Source organism: Aphelocoma coerulescens, chromosome 4, assembly GCF_041296385.1.
Source record: "Aphelocoma coerulescens isolate FSJ_1873_10779 chromosome 4, UR_Acoe_1.0, whole genome shotgun sequence".
Taxonomy (NCBI): Eukaryota; Metazoa; Chordata; class Aves; order Passeriformes; family Corvidae; genus Aphelocoma; species Aphelocoma coerulescens.
The window spans coordinates 18355523-18379583 of record NC_091017.1 but is presented as its reverse complement, the minus strand read 5'-3'; the positions used below and the strand labels follow the sequence as shown (position 1 = coordinate 18379583).

Below are 24061 nucleotides of genomic sequence, written 5' to 3'. Positions count from 1 at the left end.
ATATTTCTTCAAGCATGTACATACCCCTAATATGCTAGCAACACATTTTTGGTGACAGTAGCACATTATCATTTCTGTCCGTGCTAAGCTACATCAGGCCAGCTTAGACTATTGGATGCTTTGACAAGCTAGTTGAAATGTTTATTATAGTTAAATAACACATGGAAAACAAATCATCAGTATGCTGCTCTTACAAGAGAGCTCATTTATTTTATTCTCAATTCACACTTTGTCCTTTTTTTCTAGGAATTGCAACCTGAAGGATCTGTAGCAAAGGATCAGAGTAAGTAGATACCCAAAGGAAATACACAGTTATATGTGTATTGACAGATAGTTTTGTGTGTTGTGTGTTATATATGGTGTGTAAAATGTTTACATTGATTAAGAGGTGTGGTTTCCTCTGCTTTGTTGAACAGCGATGAATTTAGAAATGGCTTAAGAGTTTGTATACGTTCATTACCTAGACATTAAGGCAGCAGTTCATCAGAAGACAAACAGTATTTCATTAGGAAACCCCATTTGAAATGATGAATAATCTGAATGACAGTTATGTCCTAGATGAGTCTACTCTGGTGCTCAGAAACCATAGGGTAAAATAGGCTACAAAGGAGGCAAATAAACCCAACCTATTCATTTCTGATTTCCAGAGCAGTATGGAGCACCTTCAGAAACGTTGCCTAGTTCTCAGTCAAGAACATCGTAAGTAACCAGACTCTGTTCACATCTCTACTGTGCAGTTAATTAAAAGGACCCGGAATGAACTAAATTTTGGGTTACTCGATGTTTCTGAAGATTAAGGTTTTATCAGTCTGATTTTTCTTAGAAAACTTCAGTGGAGGGAATTTTCACCAGAAGAAATAGAATTGTTGCATGATGAAATCATAGAATTGTTTAGGTTGGAAAAGACCTTTAAGATCATCAAGCCTAACCCTTAACCTGCCAATGCCAAGTCCACTAAACCTTGTCATGTTTATGATGACTGTGTTAAAACCAAAACAAAACTGAAGGAAAAAACCAACTACTAAGGCACCAGATTAAAGTTATTGTGTTCTTTTGATCTGTGGCTGTTTCACATCACACTTCTGTGCTCTTCAACCTACAATAATGTATCCAACTGACATAAATTACAAAGGATCCAAACTGAATCTGATTCTGGATATTGTTTTGAAGCCTGGGAGGGCTAGTAAAGCTACAGCTACAAGAACTGTAAAAACCAGGGCTGAAATTTTAAAGAAAAAAAATAGGTGCATAAAATAACTTGGTGCAGTTCTTGTAGGTGAAAAGTGGTTATCTGCTAATTAGGTTAATTACAGAAGTTGCTTGAAAGCAGTTTTGTGTGGACTGACATTAATCTTTCAGGATTAACTTGGCCAAATGCAGCATTGGTGGGTTCTGAGCCCCAAGTAACAAATGGAAGTCTTTCCATGTCTGGAAGGCTCAGGGGTCCATGTGCAAGGCACTTGCTGAGCCATTAAATTTAAATGTCTGTCAGTTGATATGATACATAAAGATCTCATTACTCCATGATGTGTTGTTCCATGGAAGGCTGCAAACTACAGACTTGTACAGCTTACTCCACTTGTTTACCTTTTCCTTATCACAAATCATTTAATTAAAAACAAAACAAAACTGGGCTAGTCACAAGTAAGAGCAAAAGCATGTCTCTGTCTTGGCTGAGATTGTAGAATTTTTCACTCAAGCTCTGTAGGGTCTGTTGAACATTCCTTTTCCTACTGTTCCAGCATGATGCAGAGGAGCCCTCACTCACTGGGAGCATGGGATAGTGTCCTGCTGAGCAGTCAGCTACTCCCTTAATTTCCTCCTTATTTTGCTTCACTTTCTTCCACCCCACTTTGGTCCTCAATGACTTCTGGAAATTTTCACTGCACTATTAAAACTAGTATTTCCAACTGCTCCAGGCTGTGCCTTCCTCCTCAGCTACCCTATGGCCATCATCATTATTTCAATTCTCAGCTGCTTGTAAAAAATCCCTTTAGCCCTTCAGTCAGTTTTCCAGGCAGCAGAGAGAGAAGAGACTTTTCCTGCACCCAAGAATTGGAAAAGACTTTTTTCTTAGCCCCCAGGGCAAGAATTGTAAATTTGACATGTAAATTTGGCTCCTTTGGCTTAGGAGCTCTGTCCTTAGACATAATCCCCTCTCTGCTCAGCATCCTTGCTGGGCACTTCAGAGCCAGTGCTCACCTGCAAGGGATGTGTGTGCCCATGGCCAGCAAAGACAGTGGGAGCAGGAGGAACAGGGTGGCCTGGGTTTGTGTCCAAGTGAGATTTGCCCGAGGACTTCCTCTACATCTTTCCCTTGAACCAATGCATCCCTTCTTTTTTTGTGTTTGTTTTCTTTGGCTCAACAGGCCTGGCTTTCTGTGCTGTTCAAAGCACACGTGACTGTCTGAAAATTCAGCTGCCTGGAGTAGCTTGTGTTGCAAAGTGTGGCTGGATGAAAACAAACAGCGTTTGTGCTGGTTAATTAGAAGATGAAATCCCAGGGCATCTGTGTGCCCAAATTAAGCATTCAGCTTTTCAGACCGTGTAGGGATTTCCCAGATGGATTTCATTCTTGAATGCAGCCTTGAAGTTTGCACCTGGCACTGCTGGAATGGAAGCAGCCCTTCTTTTAAAAGGGGACATGCCAGCTCATTCTTGGTGATTCATCTTTAACCTGGCTAGCAGAGAGGCACCAGCCTGTGCTTTCAGGGAGGTTGTTTGGCAAGTGATAATAATTTTAGTGCTGCTTCTCTCAGTAAAAGAACTCTTTTTAAATAGCTGTAGGGAGATTAATGGTGTGTATATAAGCTGCAAATGAACAGGTCCTGCAAATGAGACCTTGGCATCTATTAACTCCTGAGCTAACTGGAGCATTAAAATTATTAAGGCAGATTTATTTTCTTTAACTAGCCTATTTACCAATTTGTCAAAACCCTGTTTTGGGGAAACTGGCTTTGGCTACCCTTGCAGAAGTATGCCTTGAAGTCTAGTGTTCTTCCTTGATTCCAAATAGAGTATATGTAGTTGCAGTGTTCTTTTATGCTGATAGATTTTATTTACCAGCAGCTCAGGTGGAAAAGGTAGTCCTTTTTATTAAAAACAGTTAAATCAGATATAAGAAGATCGAGGTAGTTTCTTTGCACATCCCTGTCCACAGCAGGGGTTTGAAACTAAATGATCTTTAAGATCCCTTCCAACACAAACCATTCTATGATTCTATGATTATCCTCTTACCTCTAAAGGAAATAAGTCTTTAGTCCACAATTCTTAAAGCAGAAAAAAATAAAACAAACACAAAAGAACAAAAACCAAGCCCAAAAGCAAACTCAAAAACTTTCAGCATATTTTTGCATACTTGGAAGTTTCTTCACTACCATCTTTGAAGGACTCCTTCCCCTATGGAGTTGTAAAAGAAAATAAAAAGGATTCACTGAGATGCCAGTAGATGCTTGGCCAAACTGCCCAGAAGTGTGGAGAGTGCCTGTATTATTTTTTATCTTTCTGTGCCTCATCTGTCTGGCAGTGAGCTTGGGCTCTGGCCCACATGCAGAGCTGGCTCATGCAGGATTGCTGCAGGCTGTGGGCTGTTTGCCTTCTGTAGGAAATTCAGGGCTCTCCTTTTCCAAGGCGGTGTCGCATAGAGCTTCCCTTCAGTGTTTACTCTCAGTGAAGAGGCAAGAGGTGATTTCCACCGAGAAGGTGTGTGAGGAAATGAGGCAGTGGAGGGTAGCTCACAGGGGAATGGCAGTCAAAATGCCTGAACAAAGAAAGAACCGACTTTTTCCAACTTTCTCCCCCTCTTTCCAGGGTGATGTGGTTCACTGGGGATCATTTATATTTGTTTTCTTGCTATAAAACATGTTGTCATGAGGCGTCACAGTCTTATTTTTCTTATTTGGCAATAAGAAAAATTTCTCACAGAAAACCTGTGGTTTGAAATGAGGTTGAAATAAGCAGAGTTTTGATCTGATTGATTAAAATTCCTGTCTTAGTTCCCAAGCTTTTGATCCCATTTTTGGAAGCACACTTGAATAATCCTCTGGGTTGAGGAGTCAATCACTAGCTAGTTTCAGGATTTGAGTAACTGTACTTTTGAATAGCCAAGTTTTGCCTGCCTATTTTCCAAATCCTTTGGGATGCCTGCAAGTTTGCCAAAGAGGGGGATAACAATCTGGGAGAGCTTTGAGTCCCTCTCCTTCCTTTCCAGCCTTTTAACAACCTTGGTAATATATTGAAATTGCAAACAGTAGTTACCACCTGCAGGCAGAGGACTAAATGATGCTTTTGGAAATATTTGTGGGCAGCCTGCTCTCTTCTCTAGCAATAGTGAAACAGAGCTTGTGCCTCCCCACTTGTAAACTGCTCTGAGTACCTGAGCTGCTCGACACTACTGCTGAGATGTGCAGGAGCATGGAGTTCATTGTGGGGGGAAGAGATGGGAGATGGGCATTGACTTACATATGTGTGATAGGAGACTAGCAGCAAAATGAGAACCCCTGGGACAGAAGAAATATTCGCAGCCCCTGAGAGCAGAGTGTGTGGACATGCACAGCTCCTGGTGCTTCTGATGCTTTCTGTCCCTTGAGGAGCCAGTGCAGGCTCATAGCATGAGAGTTCTTACTGTACCAGGATCAGACTTCTTCCACCCTGTGCCAGTGTGCTAGGTAGCCTTTCTGAGGAGCATTCCCCACACAGAACTTGGTCTTTGTTGTCTGTAAATGGCAGCCATTGCTACAGACCTCTATTGCAAAATATCCCAAGGTCAGTTGGAAAGCAGAGGTAAAAAAAACCCCAAAATATTTTAACCATTCATTTCAGGTAATGACAGGGTTTAGTAGATTGAGCATGCCAAATGTTCAGAAAGGATGGGGGAGGTTGGTTTGTTTTGGCAAGCACAAACTAAATCTTTTTCAGTGCCTGCTGCTTCAAAATGTGTCTGCCTTGGCTGATATTTATCTTCTGGTTGTCTTTCAGAATGCTCCAGGACGACCTGCAACTCAGTGATAGTGAAGAGAGTGGTGACGACCAAGTCGGTTTTAGCTGTTTTATACACTAGGCACACAGACTTCCCTTTAAACATCACCACTTGTTGCATTGTTCTGAGTTCTGAGCTAACCTTTCCTCCCCCTCTCCTCTTTGTTTTTGTGAACAAAACAGGTTGTTGAAAAGTCACCTTCTTCACTTGCTGCTCCAAGGTACAGGTTTGTTCCCAAACTACTCACTAGACCACATAAGGAGTAAAACAAAACTGTTTTTAATGTGTGGGGTAGGAGGGTAAGGGTTCCTGGTTTCTCCTGTAGGTACAGAGTTTGGTTTCTGGCTGCTGTTGAAAGTCAGCTTCAGTTGTGTGGGGTTTTACAGAAAGCTCCAATTAGAAATGAATAATCCAGGCATGCTGGATTTTGCCTATGAACCAGAATTATATTTCCTCAACTGCTCCCATCTCTTCTCCTCCTCCCCTCCACCAGTGTGTCTGTGGATCACACTGCAGCTAATGGGATTTTCAGCTGTAGTGGCAATGGGTGAGATGTGAGTCCAGTTTTAGCTCAGAAGGAAGCACAAAACAGCCAAGTGGGTAAAGAACAGGAAAGGGTTAGGAAGGCTCCTTGAAGCTGTTTCAGCTCTTCTTGATAAGGAAGCTGACTGTAAGCAGTTCCTGCCATGTATTGTTAGTCAGAAGCAGTATTCAAGGTAGACTGAACAGCCACATGCCAGCATTTGAGGAAGGAAGGTGGAAAAGCTCACAGATTTTCCTATAGGAGAGCACTGACATAGATTTTTTTGGCTTGATATATATGTATTCTTCAAGCACAACGTAGTGGTCTGCAAAGTCAGACTTGCAGAGGAGCACACCAATGCTTGGCATGATCTGTGTCTCTGCAAACTCTTAAAATAGGAGTGTTCTCATGATATCAGTCTTGTATCAGCAAGGAGCTTGTCTCCAACTTGTACAAATGTGTTGATACTGATGTGGGAAACCAAAGTAGAAAAAATAAAATATCTACATTTTAATTTTGTAAGCCCACTTCAAAACAAAAAAAACACTGTGCATAAAAGTGAAAGCTCTCCCTCAATTCTGTCCACTCCATTGTCAGTGTGGAGCAAAACACTTTTGGTTAGAGGAGGGTGTTGCAAGAAATGCTGCTGCCTAATGTGGCTATTAATGAAGTGGTTACAGCAGCATGACCAAATAATACAGATGAAGTGAAAACTTAATGGGGAGAACAGGAAAAACAGAAACAATCCTGAAATATATGTTCCTGTCTTGTTCACCTTTATTTCAAGTTTTTTGTTTTGAGGGTTGGGGTTTTCAGAAAAGCACTGGGCAGTTTTGGTGCTTTTTAAACTTTGATTGGCTAAATGCAGTTTCACATTGTGGCAGTGCCATCCTGCTTACATATTTGACTGGGTTGGAGTTGAAGGTTTATTATTTCCAGCAATTTTATATTCTGGTGCTTTATGTTTTGAGTATGCCAATGTATATCTCTGGCCTTCTCCCCTCTCATCTCAGTGCCAAGACACGGGGGTTCAGTTTTATTTTTGAATACTGCCATGTCAATATAATAAGTAAGTAACCTTCAGCCATGCTGCTTTCTAATTTTATCTCGTGGTGGCCTTGCAGTTCCTTACAGTCCCAGCCCAAGAGTGTGGCATCAGCACATTCCAGCAGCTCGGAGTCAGGGAGCACCAGTGACTCAGACAGCTCCTCAGACTCGGAGACAGAGAGCCACTCAAGTGACAGTGAAGCGAACAACCCTCCAAGAGCACCAGCACCTGAGGTGAATGCAAATAAAAGGCAGAGGCTGCTTACACAGCCCCTTGCCTCACACTCTCAATGCAGTCAGGGCAGGAGACCTGAAACACTGTCATTGTTCAGGTGTGCCTTTGACATCTTTGCTGCATCACTCGACTTTTCTTGCCCTTTGCTTCCCTTCTAGAGTTTGTCAGCCTTAGTTACCCTTAGTAACAACATAATTAGACTTTCAGATGCCCAACCTGGGGGTGTTCCCCTGTGTCCTTTGGCATAGGTGTCTAGCTCTCCTGGAGGAATCAGTGCCTTCACTGGGGAGATACAAGCAAGGCACAGATGGGAAGCATGGCTGGGCTGGGCTGGGCTGTGTGGGGCCCACCTCTGCCCATGCAGGATTTCTGGGTGCCTTTATGGGCAGTGTCAGGGTGAGACCAGATTCCTGATAATTTAAGAGGAGCTGCTGCCTCCCTGCAGCTCCTGTGCCCGAGTGACAGATTCAGCTTCTTCCAGGTCGCAGCTGAAGAGATCAGAACTGCAAGAAGGGCTGGAATATGCTTAGTCTTGCTGCTGTTGAATTTGGCTTGGATACTGCTGCAGTGGCATTTCTGAGGCTTTTTCTGGGAAAACAGACAAACAGAACTTGGTGCCTTAAACTTTCATAATTGAGACCATGCATTTTAAAAAAAATCTTCTGCAGCAGTACTCATGTCCCATGCTTTCAAACAGTTCCTCCAGCTTGCAAAACGTTCTCAAGCCAGTGGGAAGTGCATGGCTGTATCTGCAGACCACAGCTGATGTAAAACAATCCACTGGCAGTTTTGAGGTACTTTTACAAAGCCCTTGTAATTTATTTTTCCTCCCCTGCCTCACCTCTAGCTTTCTTTATTTTCACCTTAGAAGTGCATGAAGAGGGAGAAGCCAAAAACAAGCTTTGAGACAGACTGTCTTTGCATCTGACTCTAATACTCTTTGCCCTCCAGCAGTTCAGTTACAGACTTTGCTCACTGCAGTATGGTGTCCTTGAAGGAAGATGTTATACTTCTCCTCTTTTACCAAATTCTGCCTGGTTTGTCCTGAAAATACTAATGAAGTCCTAGCTACTTGCCATTGACCTTTTTATCCTTTTTTTTATTCAGCCAGATGTTTGTCTATGATGCTCTGGAGCAAGTTAGTGCACGTGGCCTGTTTGTTTATAGTCAGTTCTTCACATGCAAAAGCACACACTTTGAGACATCTAGGCAAGAGTCCCTGGGCTCTGGTGAGCTGTGCTAGGGTGGAAATAGCCCATAAAGGCATCAGTTTTGAATGCTCCCTTTCTCTTCTTGTCTGCAGCCTGAGCCACCAACTTCTAATAAGTGGCAGCTCGACAACTGGCTGACCAAGGTGAATCCACCAGCAGTGCCAACAGAGAGCCTCAGTGAAATTGCCTGTGGGGATGGATGTGAGGAGGGCAAGAAGCAGGAGCGGGGCATCAGCAGCAATTCCTCCCAGCAGCATGCTGAGCTGAGGGAGCCTCCTCACAAGAGCCAAGTGGCCAGGGCTCCTCAGGAGGCTCCTCTTCCCACCAAACGCAGCTGCCAGAAGCCTCCTGCACATGAGGAACCCTCGCCCAGGCAGACTGTGGGGATCAAAAGGCCCAGCAAGCCCCTGGTGCATGAGGGATCCAAGAGAGGCCTGAAGGTGGAGAGTGAGCCTGGTCCTCTGGAGGCTGCAGACCAGTCTTCTAGGGACAAGCTGAAGGTCAAAAAAACACTGAAGACAAAATCCACTGACAGAAAAGACCTGAAGTCAGGACTTCAAGAGCCCTCTGAGAAAAAAAAGGACAAGGGCTCCCACCAGGCCAATGCCAAACCCTTCTTGGACCCCAAGCTCATGGGAGATGCCCAGGCACGTGATGCTCTCAGCCCCCTTCCTCAGGGCCAGGGCACAACCCCCATCAGGACCAGCAGCCACAGGCCTCAGGATTTGCACAAGGAGAAACTACCCTTGCCTCTTGGGGAGAAGTTGCTCTCACCAGTGAGGGACCCCCCAACCCGTGAGCGCCTTGTGGTGAAAATAGATCTCTGTCACCTGGAGAAAGTCCCTCAGCCCCCCAGGAAAGATGGACACCAGAGGAAAGCAGAGACCAAGGACCTTCTTAGTGGGAGGAAGCAGAATTTGAAGAGGAAAGCCACGGACACTCCTGAGGAGTCCCTTGGAAAGAAGAAGGTGAGAGGTGGAGTGGGAGGTGGGTTTGTACAAGGACCAATGTGGTGTTTGAAAAGCCCATGTGGAGTTCCCACTTCATAGGTTGGGAGCAGAGCTATTATCCTTCTGTAAAGCTGTTATCAAGGGGAATGTGAATCAAGACTGTCTGCGGGTGTTTCTTCTTGGTCACAAATCCCCTCCTGAGCAAACAAAAAGCCCTGGAAGCTGTCTAACGTGCTTTGGTGTTTCAGAATATATTTTTGCTCTGTTTCCTTGAAATCCTAGTTTTGTCAGACAACAAAACCAGTTGTAACAGTCACTTTCCCTTGAATTACAAGAAAGTCCTTTATTTAACTGAGGTGATCGTTGCTCACAAGCGTTTTTTGGAAAGCTGACTTGACTATGAATATACCTCCAGCCAGGTGGGTCAGCTGCACAAAGAGTTGGCTGCAGGCCTTGTGGTGAATGGGTATTCCCTCTGGATATTTCAGTCCCTGACTCCCCTTTTGCTCCTCCTCACAGAGCAGGTGGCTCAGCATGGGTGGGTGAATAACCTTGGTTTGGGTTTCATTTAGTTTTGCCATTTTATGAGTTTCTTGTAATTGTGAGGGAGAATTGAGAAGAGCAGGGAAATAGTAAAGAAACTTGAGAGACCCCCAGAAGTTTCTGCTCCTGCAGAGCAGTGGGAGAAAGGGAAACAGGCAGTCAATCTGTGACATCTCTCCTGTTGTCTAGGAGACACAGGAGAGGAGTTATTTGATGTTAGACATGTCTTCCCTTGCAATCCCAGTGTGCCTGACTGCAGGGAAACCCCCCTTAGAGCCTCACTGTCAGTTCTGTCAGTGCATTAGTACCCTTGGAGGCTCAGGCCTCATGGCAGCCAGCTGGGTCAGGTACAGCTGTCAGACGCCTTTTGTGGCAGTGTAGAACCTGAAAAACAACATAAGGATGTGATCTCAGTGCTGGAGCCTTGTCCTGAGCACCCTGCCAGAGGCAGGCTTTGTGTCACAGCACAGCCCAGTGAGTGACACAAAGCTGGCTGTGTCCCAGACATGAGTACAGACCGGGAGAAGAACTCACTGAGAGCATTCCAGCAGAGAAGGACCTGGAGATTCCATTGGATGAAAGGCTGGACATGACCCAGAGGTGTGTGCTTGCAGCCCAGAAAGCCAAACGTGTCCTGGGCTGCATCCAAAGACGTGTAGTCAGGAGGCTGAGGGAGGGGATTCTGCCCCTCTGCTCTGTTCTGGTGAGACCCCACCTGGAGAACTGCATCCAATTCTGGGGTCCCTAGATTACCAGCACTTAAAAATTTCACCTGTATTGGCATTTTGGTAATAAAAGCCAAACCCCCTGCACATCTGGAGTATCTGTTTGATCTAAGTGACATGCAAGTGCCTTGCTTTTGATTACTGTTAGCAGCAATAGGTTTAGCAGTTCCGTCCCTGCCGCTACAAAGCAATTAATCTATCCAAGCAAAATTAGATAAAATGTCATTTTAGGTTAATTGTCAATGAGCTTGCAATCTGTATCTTCTGTGCTGTGGGTTTGCAATTTGTTGGTTCCAATAAGGTATTTTTTTCTTCTTTTTTTAACCAGAATCAATCAAACTTAGCCATGTTGGTCTGTATTTTATGTGAACTTTGAAAACCTAAGTAATTTTATTTTTCCTTTTTTTTCCCTTCCTATTAGAGGGAAGAGAAGGAGGAGACTGATAGGAAGAAAATGAAATCAGAAAAAGAAACAAAATCATTGCAGTCTTCAGCTAGCAAAGACTCCAGTAAATTGAAGTGAGTATACAGTGGTGGAATGGCAGAAGGATGTATAAATGCAAGTTTTTCCTAAACAGCTTAGATCAAGGAACTGTATCTCCTGTCCTTACACTCATGGGTTTGCTTCTAAAATAATGTGCCTTCTGAAACCTAATCTGCAGATTTGCCTTTACATCCTGGAAGTAACCAGTCCAGAAAATAGCTCTGTAGATGTGGGTGGGTAAGGGTAGGGAGCATTTCCTTTCTCCACTAAAATAATCCTGTTGTCTTTGTCTTGTTTTCCTAAGTGACCCAATGGACACACAACTACCATGCCTTTTGAGTCCTGAGTGTATAGAATTCCTTCATGGCCAGGAGTTCCTCCTTTTTCCCAGCACAGCATTTGCAGTGCTTCTGGTGGATCTGCTGCAGCTTCCCCTGTAATTTGCATACCAGAGCACTGCCAGCATTCTAGCTAGGCCTTTGCTAGAGTGAGTGCTTCCAAGAGCATGTTTCCAACTGGGCACTGTTCCCAAGAGGGGAGACTCATGCCTCAGTCATGGGCTACTGCATTCAATTCCTGCTGGCTTGTGGCTTGGATTTGAGGTGTTGGCTTGGATTGGTATGCAGTGTTGAGGTTTGTGTCCTGACAATAGGAGTAAACTGCTTTTCTGAAGAGAAAACACTGATGCACTCTGGAAGCACTGAGGCATTGGGACTAACATTTAGTTGGGTGAAGTGATATTTGAACTGTGGTAGTAATGGAAGAGCTTTAATGCTGGGGTTTATTCCTCCCTTTTTCTCAGTGAAAATAAGCACCTATTTTAGTCATGGTCTGGCTTTTGGAATGTGAAGGATAGGATGCATTTTTGGGGAGAGGGTGCACTGGGGCAGGTCAGGTGATGGTTCTGTGCTCTGTGGAGCACCAGCTGTGCCAAGGTGGAGAAGCTTGGGAGCATGTGTGTGATGTGAGTAGGGGCCAAACCATGAGAAAAGTGTGTGGTAAAAGAGGGGAGAGGACTGTCCCATGTACACCAGAATGAGACAGGACGTGTACCATCACACCTCTGTCTTCTCACTAGGTTAAACTTCATTTTCCTCCTCTTCTGATGTTGCAGTCCCTGAGCTGGGATTCACTGCTCAGTGTTATCTTGCAAACTTTGAGAAACTGATTAAAAATATGTAAAAGAGCAGTGATAAAACAACGTTTAGAACTATTTGGTGCGGTTTAGAACTGCCAGAGTTCCCTGGTCATCCTAACTTCAAATGATCAGAAATCTAGTATTATTCAATGTGATGATCTCTGCCATTTAAGAGCACAGCATTTTAAGTCTCTCTCAACTTTGTGAGTGTTGTCTAGTTCATCTGGGAAGTCTTAAAGGAACAACTCAGTTTAATTCTGTCAAAGCACATACAGGATCAAGTGTCAGGGTGAGTATCTCTGACCACAGAAAATACCATCTACCAAAAGGGGAAGAGGCAGGCAGTGCTGCAGTTCATTTGCCTTGTTGGGTGATTCGTCCCAGGGATTTTAGTCACTGAATTACCTCCCTCGTGGGCTGCCCACATGACAGATTAAATTGAGATGAGGTTGGCCAAACAGCATGTCAAAGACAATATTCTTTTGATATGAAGGCTCGTCCCAGACCTCTGGTAATGGTAAAGGACCTGTTTACAGGGCAATGGAAAGGACCCTTAGACCTACTACTAACATGGGGCAGGGCTTATGCTTGTCTCCACAGATCACCGTGTGAAATGGGTTCCTTCGCGGTGTGTGCGGCCTTTTGTTGCGCCATCCTGAAGGGTGAAGGCACTACTAATGCCTTACCCCCACGATGGACAGAGCATGCCACACGTACTGATACCATGTGCATATCGTTCATGCCACAGGCATATGTTGGTGGTTTTGAAAGGTCGTTACTGGGTGCTCCGCCTCTTCCTTCGTCATATTACATTTGAAAATGTTTCAGGACCTGTTCAGGTTTTTCTCAGTGTGTTTTTATTGGTTAAACGAAAAAATACCTGCGTTAGAGTTGTTAAATTCGTTATATTCCGTTCACCAAAAAGCACTCTGGGAAGGGCTCAGCTGTGGCTTGGATGGCCGGAGAGTCGGTTGAGAGTCGCCTCGTGCGTGAGGCAGGGATTGGCTGGGGAGACGCGTGGACACCACGGGAGCAGAGGGTGATTGGATGAAGGGACGCGGGAAGAGCGGCACGGCGGTGGCGGCCAGCCAATGGGTGCTTGTTTCGTTAAGGCTCCGTTAGGCTCGGTTGAGCTGAGAGCATAAAAAGGCTGGGCTCGTTGGGATAAACGAGCTTCTTCGGAGCTACAGGGAGGTCCGCGTGTCTTTGTTCCCCACTGCTACGCCCTCTCGGCGTGAAAAGGGGCTGTATTGGAGGTGTGCTTTTTCTGCAATGTCCTGATGTTCTGGTTGCAAGTGTTTGCTCCGAGGACAAGTTTTGAGACTGATTCCTACTTGAAAAGCAGCTTGCTTGTATGTTGATGGTAGGTGAAGGTTTGCTGCCTAAAGCACAATGAAGCCCCTGAAGTTTTGTTTCGCTTTTGTTGAATTCTTTGTATTAACAAACCATCTCACACTTCCAGGGGAGTTTAAACAGAATTGGTACATGGTGTAACTAAGTTTGTAAAAAATCTCAACGTTGTATGTACACCGTATTCATGAATCTGCTTCCCATCACCAGAGCATCAAAAGCTTCATCTGAAACCCAGAAGAAAGATGTGCTCCCACCACTGCCAGCCATGTCTACTGCACAGCCTGTACCAAAGTCAGCCAAGATGACCCAAAAGAGACCCAGAAATGAGACTGATGAGCTGCCTGCCATGGATAACCCTGCCAGGAACAAGAGCAACCACAAGGATCCTTTGTTTGCCAAGCACAGGAAAGTGGAGGGAAATCATATGGAACGGTCAAAGGGCATCAAAGTAGGTATCCAGGATAACTGGTGGGATGGTTCCTCCAACCCCTGGGTGCTATGTGATTCTCTTTAGAAATACACTCTGTAAACACCAAAGGCATGAGAATCATGTTTATGCTGATCACCATTTTGGATTGTAGGCTACTGCAAATACAATACTGGTGTAAAAATAGGTGTGCTTATAAAAAGAAAGAGGGGATTGCTTAAAATAAGAAACAAGCAACCTGTGGTATTGGCTGCAACCCAGATATAAACCTTTGTAGCTTATTTACAAAATGGTTCATGATCCTTGCCAACTGGTTCTTTGCATTTCTGGGTTACAAAATTCGATTACATGGCTGTTTACTGGAGGCTCAGAGTGTGTGGTCTGGGATGTTGCTCTGTGTGTGTTAAGCCAGACTGTGCACACTGTATTAGCTGGCTTCTAACTGCTTGCTTTTCCCTGACAGTGTTGTTAGTATTGGGGAATCAGCAATTGTTGTGTGGTTAAGGTGGAAATAAGTGTGAATGGATCTTACCATTCTGCCTTGGCTAGGGGACATGAAAACGGTGCTGCTTGCAGCCTCACTGCTGTCTTAGTCATTGGGTAAGGAAACCTGCTGCCGAATTTCTCTGTGCTTGGGAAAAGTTTGAATGGTTTTAAGCATTACAAACAGTCAGGTGAGAAGCAAGCAGGGATTGCTGAGGAAGAGAGCCTGGAAAATAGACTATGCTTGGGACAAATAAACATTTTCACTTGAAATTTAGGAAAGCTGGGCTTTGGAATTAGTTTAGGCATATCTCTCTAACCAGCTTTTATCTCTTTGTTTTTTCAGGGATCTGCAGATGAGGTCACAAAGCCTTTCCCAGTGCCTTCTTTGCCAAATGGTACCTCTAAGCCAAGGAGACCTCTGCTCAAGTTTGAAAAGTAAGTTTTTGTTTGACACCCCTCATCTGTACTTTCTCAAGGCTGGATCTGAAAAGATGATCATAGAAATGGGTAAAACCCCTGAAGGCATGAGGCAAGGCTGGCCCTGAAGCCACCCTGGCTTCTGCTTTTTCCTGAGATGTGTGAGACCTGCCTTGTACCCTACCCTGTTTCTCTTTCAACTGTTTTTCCTCTCTGTCCTCAATTCAGGCAGCATTCAAAGGAATACTACATTGAACAGGCCCAGAGGCTAAAGCACAAAGCTGATGCAATGGTAAGCTTTGACCTTGTGCTGGGAATGTTCACCACCTCCTGCACTCAGCCCTGGTACCTGTGTCTGTGGGAATGAGGTTCACTGGCTGCCATGACTTCCATACTCCATACATGGAGTATGTTCAGTCGTGTGTTGGGAGGCTGTCTTTATTTGCCAAGTGTTCAGATGTTCCTCTTTGATGCAAACACATCTAGACAATGGGATTCAGAACTGGCATTGTCTGGGGTTAGCTTTGCAGAGCTATAAAAGAGTCCTTGGAAAACAGATGGAACAGTTAGTTTTAAGATAGTTTGAAAAGTCAGGATCCTGGCAGCTGTTGAGTTGCTGGTGGCCAAGACTTGGAAGTGGCCCTGACAGTCTGATTTTTCTCTGCTCTGCACAGTTTAACAGTGTGCAGGAGTGAACATATTGCTTTGCTAATTTTGGCTCAGTCAGATAATGTCCATTTGCTACTTTCTGTTTACCTGTGAAAATGAAGTGAGGGAATACTACAGAGGGAAAGTCCCCTGTGCCTCACAGAAGGCAAGCCTCCAAGACCAGACAACAGTATCTAACAAAAGTGAAGATAATAAATTACTCAAGGAAACCATTGAGCAAGAGGAAGAGAGACAAATGGAGCACACAGAGCTGATGACTGGGATCACATTAAGGGTTCTGCTGAGAACCTTTTAGTTGTCACCAGAGGCCAGACTGGAATCTTTTTCTTTCTTCAAATCCTGCCTAGCTAGGAAGAAAAGAGAACTCAAGTACACTTGAGAGAAGTGTGTTTGGTCCTAGTTGAAAAATGAGAATTTTTTCCCCAATAGACTGACAAGACTGGAAAGGCCTTGCAGTACCTGGAGGCTGCCCTTTTATTCATCGAATATGGGATTGCCTTGGAATCAGATGTGCTGGAACCAAAATCAGCTTACAGCATACTCAGTGACACCATAGTTCTCATCAAGTAAGTGGCTTTCAGAGGGTGACAGTTTGGCAGCACATTTGGAGGGGAGGGCATTTTGGCACACAGTCCTCTGCTGAAGATCTTACAAAGTTCTGGATGCTAGGACTAGGTACTCGGGGCAGGTTTCCTGACTTTCCGACTATTTTTTGAGATTATTGCATGCACTGTTTTTTCACGGTCTGTGGAGCTTCAGAGCGCTCTGGTGGCTGACAACGTCCTGTTTATTTTGTCTCCTTAGATTCATTATGACACTGAAACCATTTGCAGACTCCTCAGTCTCTTCACATGGAAAAATCTTTGCCGTGTTACGGTGAGTAATTGTGTTTCTGTTCCTTCATGTTCTGCTTTGAAACTTGATCGAGGGAAAGATCCATTACTTCCAGGGGTGAAGGAATGGGTTAAATGGGAGTTAGAGTTATGCAAAGAAAAAAAAACCAATATGAAGGAACAGGAAAAAACACAATATAAAACCCAGAATGAATTGAAACGTCTCTGAAGTGAGCTGGGAGATCACTAAAGGACCACATGTAGAAAGCACAGGCTTTAAAATTTGATCTGCTGGTAACTTGAGAGCCACATAAGGGCTTTCACCTAAGGTGAAAGAATGTGATTTGGCTGCCTATGTTTGAGCTGTGTAACTGAAGCTGTAGCTGAACATGGATGAGGCACTTCTGGATGGGGGCTTACTCAGCCTTTGGCACCTCTGCGAGCCTGGGCACCTGTTTGTATGAAAGACCAGAGAAGGCTCTTCCTTGTTTGTTTCTTTCCCTTGTGATATTTTTCACAAAGTCTTTTTTTATCATGATCAGAAGAAGGAGAAGTTTTGAGCTTTCTTGACTTTCCAGTAGAGCTGAGGTGTGCCTGCCTCCATCCCACAAGGCTGATGGGGGCTGGGCACAAACACTGACCCTCGGGTGTGTTTCTGTTCACAGCATGCGCTGCCAGTCCATTCTGCACATGGCAATGTTTGGGTACAAAAAAGACACTGCAATGAGGTATTCCAGACTCCTGAATGACCACTTCAAGGTAGGGCACAGGTATCACTAAGCTGCCAGCTGGATGGCTGTGGTAGTTACTGATGTCAGCTGAACAGGCCAAAACTAACTACACTTTTATTCCTTGCTGCAGAGTAATTTCAGAGTAATACAAGCACCTTCTCCAGGTGTTGCAAGGTAAGATTGAAAAATTTGTTGTCATGTGTCTGTGTTTCAATGACAATGAGTAAGAGCTTTTCTGTGGTCATTTCAGCTATCAGGCTGTCTTTCAAATTCTATGGCCGGGAGAAGGTTGTTTGGACTTTGATGGTGGTACTGATTCCAGTTACATTGTTTGGGCACCTTGCACAGGCTAGTTCATTGGGAAGTAAATGGTCTCTTGAGAGCAGTGGTGGAAGCCCTGTCATATCAGTGACTAAAATTAGATTGGTTGAAGTGGTGGGGGTGTGATGAGCCAGGCAGTGTCTGGAAGGCGGCCGGCTGACCACATTTAGCTGCCCTGGGTCTATAAATAAGTGTGTGTAGGCTGACCTGGCTGCTCTGAGTAGCTGCCAGAAGCTCCAGCCTCCATAGGAGGGGAGCTTCAGTGTGCCTGAATTGGAAGGCATTAGGGAAGACACTTGGGTAATCTGGTGAAGACTTTCACAAGTAGGTGTAGATTTTGGAAGATGTATGGGTGGCCCTTTCTGATGTCTGGTCCCCACATTTTCTCTTGTTGAGCAGAGTCCTTCTAAATCACTTCCAAAAACTTGGCCTTGCCCTCAAAGTACAATTGTTTGTGCTGTAGCTGAACACACCTCACTTTTCAGCAGTCCACTCCATGCTGCAGGCCTGGGTGACACTGGATAGCTCCTGGCATGGGGCAGCCTTGTGGAAAGATGTTTAGCTCTGAAGTTGAATGTGGTGTTTCTTTTCTGCTGCAGAAGCACAGGCTTGCCTTCTCCTCTTTCTCCAATACCCTCTCCTGCTGGATCTGTGAGTTCTCAGCTGGGATCAAATGATAGCAGCAGCATTGGCCACAACGGCATTGGCAACAGCACTGGCTCTACTGTCACTGTCTCCTGTCATATCTCCAGTGTCACCTCTTCCTATGTCAACATCACCTCCTATATCCTCCATGCATATGAAATTTGGGAAAAGGCTGATGCACTGGCCAGAAAGAATAAAGGTAAGTTTTTGCCCTTTGTCTTTTCTGTCTCGTGTCATGGTTATGTGTGTTCTTACTTCAATCCTAACAGTCAGTGCAGCAAGCACCGTACCTAAAGATCAAAGCATAAAATATGTGGAATGTCTCAGCCAGGGCATATTGGCAGAGATACTTGATGGTGATATATTGATGAGTGTTCCCATTAAAAGGTTGTCTTGGCATCCTCAAATGTCTAAGAGCTACGGGATGAGGGTGTCGAGTGCAGGAAACCAGCCAGCTCGCTTCATGGTAACACAAGAAGCGTAAGGGGGTTGGGTTTTTTTCTGTCTTTCCCTTTGGGGCACTGAGCTTTTCTGAGTTGATTCACTTTGTTTAAAAACATCGTTTTGGCCCATAGCCTTGTGTTTTAGTTTCTGTCAAACTTCCAGGTCATTTTGTCTTGAAAATGGTGAAGCTGGCTTCTCTGCCTAACAGAGTAGCTGAGCAGCACTTGAATTTGAGTCCCTGCTGGGTACGTGCCCAGTATTTGCCAGCAGCAATTCCTAGAATTGCTGCAACTTTTTTTTAATTTTACAGTTTTGTTGTTAAAAATGTTGTATTGTCCTGTGGTGAATACACAAAAGCCACAGGGTGGGTGCAGTCCAGCCCTTGACCTGCCATCCCACATGGCCTTAGCAGTGTTGTTTTTCATAAAACACAAAGTTTTGTGAGCCACTGTGGGCAAAGAGATGCATTGCCATGATCTGTTGGCAAACTTGCAAAGGAAAATAAGCACAATGTGCCTGGCTGAACTGTTGGAAGGCTGTAAAAATCCTCACACTAATGAGGCAGTTGTTGAAAATCAAAAGGCTTTCCAAGTCACCTCTGAATAAAATAACTGGATGTTGGCTGTCCTCTGAGGAAATCTGTGCTTGCAGCAGCAGTTCATGTGTAGTATTTTCTATTCTGTCCTCAAAAGGCTGATAAAAGACTGTCACATAGAAGCAGTGGATGCTGCTAATAAGCCAGAGGAGTGAGTCATGGAGGAAAATGTGTGGGAGGGCAGCTTGAGCACAGCCTTGCATCAGTCAAGACTAAATTCAAAACGTGCTCTGTGACTGGTCCCGATGTAGGGGGATGATGAGTGGGCTACTAAATACTCTCTAAGGAGTGGATCTGTGCAGGAGGCCAGTAAATACTCATGTAGGCTTGGTGGTGTTGTCACTGTTCAGGACAGTGGAGGCATTTCAGAACTGGAACTTACTGATAATCAGTGTAATGCATGAAGAGGTACAGAGAGTGAGAATGCAAAATGAATAAAAAAAGGCCACATCCTTGATTCTTTTATGCAATTCATAGGGCATAAGAAGAGGAAGAAAGAGCAGTAGCCTTTAGCTATCAAGAGCCTATAAACCGGGAAGTCCTAAGCTATTGGAAAGCAGTGAGCTGTAACTTCTGTCCAAGTCACTTGTGCAGAGCTGAAGATCCTTCTGGAGGGCCCACTAACAGGTCCCAGCTCCTCACTGTAATTCATGGAGCACTGTGGATCATGAGATTCTTAACAGGCTGTCTTCCAGCCTCTGATCTTCCCTAGCAAGGACAAGCTGAGGCTGCAGGCATGGATGTGGAGTCCCTCTCCTTTCATATGATGCTGTGCTGACAGATCAAGTTATCTTCTGTTTGCTCAGACAGGGGCTTTGAGCTCCATCTATTCCCCTTGGAGGGCATGGATTTTGTAAACAAAAGCAGGAAAATCAGAGGGAATGTATTCTCTGCTTCTGCATTGGCAAGTATTAGAAAGGAAGTATGTGTACTCTGCTTCTGAAGAGCTCCTTGCACAGCCAAGCAGAAATTTTCCACCTCTAGCTTCAGTCTTTGTGTATCAAAAAGAAGAGTTGAGAATGACCAGTTTCTGGAAAGGTGTTAAGCCAATATGGTTGAGCTGAAGAGTGAGGGACTGGGCCTGTGTCAGTGGGAGGCAGGTCATGCAGGAATGTCTTTGAAAGGTGAGCGCAAAGGAAAGGGTGTGAGAATTTCCCAAGCTCATGGTCACCTGCACAGATGGTTGCCAGCACAGAGCAGGGCTTGCAGCCTGCCAGCCCCTCATGGCAGGGTCAGGTGTGCTTCAGGAGCCACCTCCTGTGTGGGAAGAGGAGCGGGATGTCTGGAGTTGGTGGGATGGGAAGAATGTGAGACATGCTCAACTATAAGCAATCCAAATCAGAGCTGTATAGCCTGGCAAGCTACACAAATAGAGATATCCTGATGTCTCCAAGGTTTGAGGATGGATGAAGGAAAGGGACCACAGCTGTGTGTGCTTCTGGGTGCTGCTCAGGAAGACACTCAAATTTGGCCTGTTTAGAATTTGGGGGAAGCTTGAAGTGGGGCCTGTGGTGTGAACATCCAAACTTTTGCCCACCTACCATGGAGTCTCTGTGTCCTCTAAAGTCTCAGGAGATGAGGAAGTGGCTCAGTGTGTGTAAACGTGTTTTCCTGTTGCCCGCCTTGCCTGCTGTGCTTGCCACCCTTCCCAGCCCTGTGTCACTACTGAGCTGTCTGCACTGTTTAACAGGACTGGCCAGCTGACTGTGTGCTGCTGCTGTCACTCCTCACCTGTCAGATGTGCCTGGTGTATAAAACCAACCAAATGTTTTCTCCTTCTCTCCCTTTTTTTTTTTCTCCAGAGTTTTTTGCTGAGCTCAGCAGAGCGACGAGTGCTCTGGCACTGACCAGTAGCCTGACAGATCTGGTACACTACATCAGACAGGGATTACAGTGGCTGAGACTGGAAGCAAATATGCCTTAACTGGTTCTCCAGGTGGTTAAATACCTTGAAGTTTTTTTGCACTTTCGAAGCCTCAGAAACAGTTTAATTTTTTTTAATTGTTCAATACAAAGCACCTGCAAGGGAAAATATTTTAAATAAAGTTGGAAGTTATCTGGTTACACTGGAAAACCCTTGAACTGTGTTTTTCTAGGGTAGCACTTTGCTACCTTGAAAAAGAAGAGATGGAGGATGGCACCTTCCTTTAAAATGATGAAGTGCAATGAATTGTCTGAATGGCCCGATGTATTGATGGTCTATAAACATTTCTGTTACAAATAACCAGCAGGACAATAATTGCACATGATGCTGACAAGAAGGAAATCTGCCTCCAGAGGTGGTTATGCAACATCCCACAGTCTGCAGCAGTCGTGTGCCCAGACAACATGTCAGAGGAGCTGTTTTTGCAAGCACAGATGCAATCTTTGGTGTCTTTGTTCCTCAAGAGCACGTAGCAACCTCATCAAGCGCCGAACGGCATTATGTTACAGGAAAAACAGCAAAAGGATCTGCTCTGCCTGCTTTCCATCCTCACCCTCCTACTTTTGTCAGCCAGCTGACAGAACTGAGGAAGCCACTGCCTTCAGTGCTGCAAGTTTCCTCTTCAGATCATCGCTGCTTTGGTCCTCCTTGCCGTGCTCTCATGCACATCCATGCCCCAGGCACTCCAGCTGTGTTACTGAGGGGCTGCCTCAGCTTTAGCCTTGCAAGCCAACCACAGTTGGGGTGGCAAAACAATGTGGGGTGTTTGGAACAGCCCCACCTCTGCTGAGAGATGCCACCATGAGGATTCTTTGTTGGGCTGATTTTTGTCATTTCGGTGGGTGGGGCTGGAAAGTTGCACTGCTTCATTGTCATTGCTTGGACATTGTTCTGAGAGCTTCCATGGGAAGGAATTGCTTCTGATTAAGGAGGGATTAAGTGGCTGAATGTGGAACATAAGATAAATTTTTCATTTGGATATCTGCCTGCAACCATTGAGGGTCTTGGTGAATATCTAAGAGCAGGATTTGTACCAAAGTAGGGTTTTCTTCATGTGGGAGACAACTCATGTGTTCTCTCAGCCACACTATAGGATGGGCCCAGTGACTTAAAAACCTGTCAAGGGAACAAGAAAGGGAATAATGAGCTGTTTCCAAGCATTTTGTCCTTGTAACAGTATCAGTGAAGGCAGCACCCATGGCATTTGTGTATTCAATGAGGTGACACCCTTCTCTACCCAAAGATTCCTTGTTGTGTGACAGCAGCATCCTGCCATCCTCATATGTAATAGTGTGCCTTAGCCCGCTGGTCCCCTCTCACATCCCTCGCCCTCTCTCACAGACCCATGGGACTGGTGAAGAGAAAGATGGTATCCCAAAACAACTGTGTTTACAAGAAAGAATTATCTCCCTTTTCCACATAATTTCATGATGGAGGAACAGGTCTGCAGACATGCAGCAGTACCCTCTTTGCAGAATACCTGCTCATGGGTTTGAGGCTCATGAAAATGGACAGTAAATAAATATCAGCAAAAGGTCTTCATTTCCAAAAGTAGCTTCTGTAGAAGTGGTCCCTGCCATGGGGAAGCCTGGGATCCTCCTGGCTCTGGGAGGAGGTGGCAAGAGTGTGCTGGTCCCAAGCAAAGGGGAGCTCTCCTGTCACCTTCCCTGGCAGTGCAGGACCACTGGGATCGTGGCTGGGCCCTTCTGCACCTTGAAGGGACTGGCCTTTTATGTTCACTGTGTTAAAATCCTCAGAGCATTTCAGGAATGAGCTGTCCTAAACAAATGGAAGGAAGATTCATGTCCCCCCTCCCCATTTTACCTATCAAGCTTTGCTTGCACTCCTCCCTGCAGCAGTGAGTGCTTGGAGTAAGCCAGGGACAAAGAAGGGCTCAGCATTAACTGTTTTGTTCTCAGGAAGTGTGTGGATGGGCCGCCAGCCTGAAGGCTGATGTGCACTTTGGAGCTCAATCCCAGACTGGTGGATCGATGCCACCTTCGGACTTTGTCTTCAGACAAAGCTATTTCTAGGATCACCAGCTGAGGAGGAGGAGGAAAGATGAAAGCTTTATTGAACCTGAAGACCACTGTGGGAGCCTGCAGGAACCATAGCAGAGTGTTAGGGGAAGGCATAAGGAGCAGCAGGGACAGGGGTGTCCTGGTACTCTCCTTCTGTGCACATCCATGTCCCTCCCTGCTGCCAGCAGAGGTGCTCGCCGCTGTGCGGAAGCGGTCACGCGAGGGCTGCTCCCATTCCCAGCACAAACTCCCCTGGGCTTTGGGGGAAAGGAAATCACAGGCAGTTTGTGTCACAGGTGTGTGGGGGGATCTTTGAGGGCTCTCACTTTGAAAGGAATCTGTGGAAGCATCACTCCCAGGCTCCACAGCAGGGACCTAGGTTTTGTTTCAGGACACAGAGAAGACTGTTTAAATAATAGGAAGTTCTTAAAAAAGCCATCATATTTCAACCTTGAGCCAGGTCAGAGGCCTGCAGAGGGTTAGGAAAGAAGCTCATTGATTTCACCTGGGCCTATTCAGGTCTTTAAAAAAAAACAAACTAAAAAGAAATAAAAACAGAAATCAAAACGTAGCAGTGGAGGAAATAGCATTTGCCATTAAGAAGCAAACCATTAATCCAAGGAAAACCAGGGGTGATTGTTTAATCCCAGAAGGAAAGGAGGCAGCTATGGTGGCAAAGCAGCATCATTTCCATGCAATATTTATTTAAAAGAAATAATAATACATGTGTTGAAATTGTCAAATGTTCTATTTTTAAGATGCCATTTATTTAATAGTTGAAAACCCCACTTACATGGAGATAGAGATCTCTTCTGTAACTGAAAGTCAAAGTCTGACTGCAATGTCCTTGTTTTTGGTTTTGTCCTCTCCCCTCCCTCTTGGTTCCCATGATAAATCTGTACATCTTTTTTTGGGGATGTATGTCCCTCTTGTATATAACTTTTTTCTGCCCTGAGTGTGATGGAATTTCTGAGATGGTTGATTCATACGGGGGAAATAAACAATAAATGAATGTTTGTTATGAGGTGTTTCAAGAGTCCTTGTGTTCTCAGCTTCTTGCAGAGAGAAATTCTAGTGTAGCTTTTCTCTGAATGGTCTTAGTGTTTCCCTTCTGAATGAGGTTTAGGTATGAATTTCTGTACAAGAAGTCTCTTGTTCCCTTTGCTGCCCTGTTTGTCGCCCCTTGCCCTTTCATTAATGCCCAAAAATGGTGCAGATGTAGATGCTCAGAGTGGCAGGAGTGCCATGACTCGGGACATGTTCCTCCTACCCTCCCAAAACTGATCCAGGGAAGGCTGTGCTGGGCCAGCTGCTGACAGCCAGCAGAGCCTGGCTCTGAGCGCTCCCTGACAGGAACATTC

General features: G+C 45.1%; 1 protein-coding gene across 2 annotated transcripts in view; it reads left to right on the top strand.

The window, feature by feature from the left end:
- AFF1 (ALF transcription elongation factor 1) overlaps nt 1-23724 on the top strand; it is a 68411-nt gene extending 44687 nt beyond the window's left edge. Inside the window, exons 6-21 of one of the 2 annotated variants that reach the window (XM_069012892.1) lie at nt 247-283; nt 648-699; nt 4978-5032; nt 5161-5198; nt 6626-6782; nt 8087-8962; nt 10634-10731; nt 13395-13635; nt 14444-14535; nt 14746-14809; nt 15616-15752; nt 15991-16062; nt 16685-16778; nt 16881-16924; nt 17671-17915; nt 20558-23724. In XM_069012892.1, the coding sequence (XP_068868993.1) occupies nt 247-283; nt 648-699; nt 4978-5032; nt 5161-5198; nt 6626-6782; nt 8087-8962; nt 10634-10731; nt 13395-13635; nt 14444-14535; nt 14746-14809; nt 15616-15752; nt 15991-16062; nt 16685-16778; nt 16881-16924; nt 17671-17915; nt 20558-20679 (2424 nt within the window). In that variant the 3' untranslated portion in view covers nt 20680-23724. Of the gene's footprint in view, nt 1-246; nt 284-647; nt 700-4977; nt 5033-5160; nt 5205-6625; nt 6783-8086; nt 8963-10633; nt 10732-13394; nt 13636-14443; nt 14536-14745; nt 14810-15615; nt 15753-15990; nt 16063-16684; nt 16779-16880; nt 16925-17670; nt 17916-20557 lie in introns of both variants that reach the window. The other variant, XM_069012891.1, reaches the window with a different exon arrangement.
- Nucleotides 23725-24061: the final 337 nt, after the last annotated feature.